Genomic DNA, 5,000 nt, shown 5'->3' with positions numbered 1-5,000 from the left:
AAATTGAAGCCTAACCAAAATACTTTATAATTAGACTGTAGAAAATCCAGTCTAAACAACCCCCCCCCACCCCCTGTTTCTTCCAGCCCCACCCCCTGCCATCTCACGAGACATTGACTATGTCAAAATCCACCACAGAGCGAAGTGAAAGTGTAGCGGGAAGAAAAAGTTTTACATTTCAAAAAAATTTCAATATGGCTTCCAAACCATCATCAGCAAAGTAAAGATGATGATGGACTGCGTTATCTGGACTCACCCGAATCCCGAGAGCATCCTGCAGAAGAGGAAGGTGCTGTATCCCTGAACGAAGGACGACAGGAAGGCGAAGAATCCATTGACTGACATACAGACCAGCAGACACTGACGGCGGCCCACTTTATCGGAGAGACCACCCCAGAAAAACGCTCCCACCATCATCCCCAGATACACCACACTGCCTGCAGACACACAAAAGAGAAATGGGACTTTAACATCAGAGAAATTTCATAAAAACGTCAAACCATCCCATGGAGAGAAAAAAAAAGTTTTCACCAAAATAGCAAAACTCTTTGTTCATTGTTTGTTTAGGCTTGTACTGTACTGCAAAAACACTCATAAATGTCTCAGTCAATGTCTTCAAACTATTATATCTGATTTAAGTCACACAAGTGCCAATTTCACATCTGTCACATCCATAACAGAGGGATGTCACATCCATAACCAAGCCTTTCCTTTATAAATGCAAAAATATTAATGTAATGTGTATTTATATAGCGCATTTATTGTGTACGGCCATACACCCAAAGTGCTTGACAATCATGAGGGGGGTCTCTCCACACCACCACCAGTGTGCAGCATCCACTTGGATGATGCGACGGCAGCCACAGGACAACGGCGCCAGTGCGCTCACCACACACCAGCTATTGGTGGAGTGGAGTGACAGTGATAGAGCCAATTCGGTGGAAGGGGATGATTGGGAGGCCATGATCGTAAGGGCCGATAGAGGGACTTTGACCAGGACACTGGAGTTACACCCCTGCTCTTTCACGAGAAGTGCCATGGGATTTTTAATGACCACAGAGAGTCAGGACCTCGGTTTAACGTCTCATCCGAAAGACGTTAAACAATCAAATGAAATCAAGGATTTATTATACTATAGAGAGCTGACTCTTCTCCTTTTGATGGGCATTATTTCTTTTGGGTTGTGCAGTTTAATCAATGCTGGCTTGTAGGCAGGCCTGGAGCAAGCTGAACTGCCGCTCTCTGCAGAGGACGATCACGCCGCCCTCAACCCCAATGCGAAAACAAAAGTGACCGGTTATGAAAAGGAAGTGAGGTGTCGCGGACCTCTATTCTGCCGCCCTATGCGCAGATATAACTGAGGGTGCTGAGGGTGGGAGGGAGGTGTCGCGGATGCTGCCCTCTCTATTCTGTCCTCTTATGCACGGATATAACTGAGGACGTGCGGGTGCTGATGGAGTTGTCGCTGACACCGCCCTCTCTATTCTGTCGCCTATGCGCGAATATATCTGAGGTGAGTGAGGGAGGTGTCGCGGACATAACTGAGGACGCAGGTGGGCGCCTAGGTTGCCTCTGTGGACACGCCGGCCCTGCTTGTAGGGTTGAGGGGCCCTAGGCTCTGGTGGGTGGGGGAGGGGGGTATGGGGTGCTGGGTCACGTAATAGACAGACGTAACCGAGGGCGTGGGTGTTGAGGCAGGTGTCGCGGACGTCGTGCTTTTTTATTCTGCCGCACTAGGCGCGGATATAACTGAGTCCGGGGTGGGGGGGGTGCTGGGGGGGCTTGGTGGGGATCTATTCTCTCTGCTGTGGTGGTCATGGAGGAGTGTATGAGACCCCAGTGACAGAAGGGCCAGCCTGTACACCAGCCGGTGACCTCTTTCACTGGGAGCTCCTACGTGATGGACATCCAGCGTTCTCCAGCGCCTAGACTTCAGCTCTGCACAAGACCTTTGGCCATAGGAGAAATGGTCATGCTCAGGGTTTTTCAAAGTCTAAGACAGTGGGCCTCCCTTTTGACACAACTTATCCATTGGCGCCCCCCTCCTCCCAAACACACACGCACGCGCGCACACACATGCGCACACACACACACACACACACACACACACACACACACACACATATATATATATATATATATATATATATATATATATATATATATATATGTATATATATACAGTATATATAAAGACAGACAGATGTCAGACTGTTAACTCACTTTTATCATCATTTGCATGAAAGTGCAATTATTACAGAGTAATATGCTGTCTCATGCTGTCATTAGCCAAAATATCTTGACAAACCACACATAAAGGTGGTGGTTTATCAGCTGGTCCTGTCCACGTAAATCCTAAACTCAAATACTGATCATCATATCGTCGTCTTTTGGGTTTAAGCCCTGAACTTAAAGGCTTTTGTGGCGAGGGGGCGTGGCCGAGCGCCGTGGGAACGGAGTAAGGCCACCACGTAAGTAGATACACCTGCGGTGCGCACTTACCTCGCATCCCACGGAAGGAGCTCTGGATCATAAAAGGAGGAATGAGGGCAGAGGAAGCCGAGAAAGGACCGGGCCCGGACATATTTTACTTTTGCTTTCAGTTTGACGGCAGTCTCTGTGAGGAGCTGCCGTCCGTTTATTTTAGTTTAGACGGCAGCCTCCGTGAGGAGCTGCCGTCACTGTTATTAATAAATCATTTTAAAACTGCATCGGTTCTCCGCCTCCTTCTTTCCGGCGACCAAAGGGCCGTGAACTTCATTAGAGCTTTGAATCGGGGGGGTCTCAGAAACCGACCCATTGTATTAGCAGGCATATACCTGTATTGGCGGGCTTGACAAACAGAAGCGAATTCACAGCTATGGCCTTCTGGGTAAAAAAAGGTTTTCTTATATTTGAAGTATTTTTTTTGCTTTGTTTAATTAAAACGTTTAAATATAATAAAAAATACATATAATAATTAAACTTAATAATTATATGTTATTATATTATATTTTTTCCCGCGCCTCTTCTGACATGCTCTGGCGCCCCCCAGGGGAGGCGCGCCTCACACTTTGAAAACCCCTGGTCTAGCTCAACTGAGCCTGATTTCTCTCAAGTTTCTTTTCCTTCACTATTTTTATTATCTGGCTAAGGCATAAAACAAAAAAATGTTCATCCAGTTAAATAGAGTCGGACCGACATCTCTCATAATTCAGATGAGTAGCCCAATCTGTCTGTCAGCAAATGCAGATTTGCGCGCGCAATCGGTAAAAACTTGCTGAATCAAAACTTTTCAAAAACCTGAATCAATATTGGAGTTACCTTTGCACGCTGGAGAAAGGATGACAATGGCTGAGGGATTTCTCTTAGACAGGTAATGTTCTGTTTTAAAACCATTTTAGCTTCACGCATAGCCGATGTAACGTTAGATGTTGTTGTTACAAACGGGTTATATCTTCACAGAAGTGTTGTTCAGCCACTAAAACCTTCCGATGAAAGATTGATAAGACTATTCTCAGTTTCATCAATTTGTACAGCATCGATAATGTGGATTTTAATTAGTTTAACAACAAAACACAAGTAAATACCGCTATTCCGCCTAGTCTCTCCCTATATTGTTTACCATGCAACTCTAAACATTCACTCTGAAATAGCATGTCAGTTTGGCTTGCTCGCCGCCCGACAAGCACTAGTCGCTATAAACACATGAGAGAGGGTTCTTTTGCTGTGCTCGTATTTAAGGAGGCGTGGCTCTAGACGGCAGGGGAGGGACTGTGATTCAGAGATTTATGCTAAGCTGTTAGCATTGTGGAAAATCACCTACTGCACCTTTAAATAACTCGTTAACAGTGTAACTAACGCAATAAATAAGAACTAAGGGCAGGATCATTGATGTGCAAAGAAAATCTAATCTGGTGTAAATCCCTCTTGCTCTTTGGCTGTTGCGGTCAGTGTGAGTGAAAAAAGGACAGATCATCACTCATTCTGTCCATACACACACACACACATGCGCAATAAATCCACACACTCAGGATCTGCTCATAAAAATGCTAATTTATGTTGTAGTGTATAAGTGAAGCCAGTTAGGTGTGCACGATCTCCACCAATGGACACACAGAAATGCATCTCCTTCTATCTTTCAGCGCTACATTCTTCTCCATATGAGCAGTGTGCGTGTGTGTGTGTGTGTGTGTGTGTGTGTGTTATCTTCTCCTGCAGACGTGATGGGCCGCCGTGGTCATCCATTACCGTCTGACAGCTCTGAACACTGCAGCTCGCTAACGCTTTGTAGTGCTTTATACCACAGTCAGCAAAAGAGCCGCGCTCACAAACTGAATGAATATTATTAGAAATAAATGCACAGCTTGTGCACCACAAATACCGTCTGAATTATTAATGACGCCATTCATTTGTAAGACTTTATAGGGGCACTGATTGAAAAACTCCCAGGAGTATATGAAATAAAAACCCCGGAGCATTACTGGGGGGTTATTGCAAGAATTAGTTATTACAAGAACTAGTAAACTGAAATGAGTATCAGTAAGCTTACTGTATGATTTAAAGGTTAAATATATGAAAAATTATAAAAACAATTATAAATATAGCTGCAAGCAGCAATTAAGGGGCCAAACACTATTGGCCAAAAGGTGGCGCTGCTCCAGAAGTTTTTGAGTACTTTCAGGGCATGGGGTTGAAGATGCATACCATGTTTTCTAATGATAAGTGAATATGTTGGTAAAATATAGCAGTTTAGGCCAAAAATCGAAATTCATGACGGTAAATGACGTCATAGGGTGCGTTTGAATCGGACTGAGCCAGGGAATCAGAGAAAAAAGTAATTTTGATTGTGGTCCATTTAAAAGTTATGATGATAAACATACATGAACGTTTGGACAAGTGGTGGCGCTAGACAGATTTTGAGACTTCATGTTTGGACTGATTAATGTTAAGACTGTCCTCTATCATTGTGCCAGATGCATACCATGTTTTGTAATGATATGTGAATATGTTGGGGAAAA

General features: G+C 44.4%; 1 protein-coding gene and 1 long non-coding RNA gene across 3 annotated transcripts in view; both read right to left on the bottom strand.

Annotated features, from left to right (window-relative positions):
- LOC147838686 (uncharacterized) overlaps window positions 1–5,000 on the bottom strand; it is a 1,589,207-nt gene that overhangs the window by 401,701 nt on the left and 1,182,506 nt on the right. The window lies entirely within an intron of this gene.
- The window catches only part of LOC101884074 (synaptic vesicle glycoprotein 2C), a 99,304-nt gene that overhangs the window by 52,652 nt on the left and 41,652 nt on the right, over window positions 1–5,000 (bottom strand). For both annotated transcript variants that reach the window (XM_087300492.1, XM_087300493.1), the window contains exon 3: window positions 257–437. In XM_087300492.1, the coding sequence (XP_087156618.1) occupies window positions 257–437 (181 nt within the window). The remainder of the gene's footprint in view (window positions 1–256; window positions 438–5,000) is intronic.

The sequence above is a fragment of the Danio rerio genome, chromosome 21 (genome assembly GCF_052040795.2).
Source record: "Danio rerio strain M-AB ecotype USA chromosome 21, GRCz13ab, whole genome shotgun sequence".
NCBI lineage: Eukaryota > Metazoa > Chordata > Actinopteri > Cypriniformes > Danionidae > Danio > Danio rerio.
This window is presented reverse-complemented; position numbering and strand designations above follow the sequence as displayed.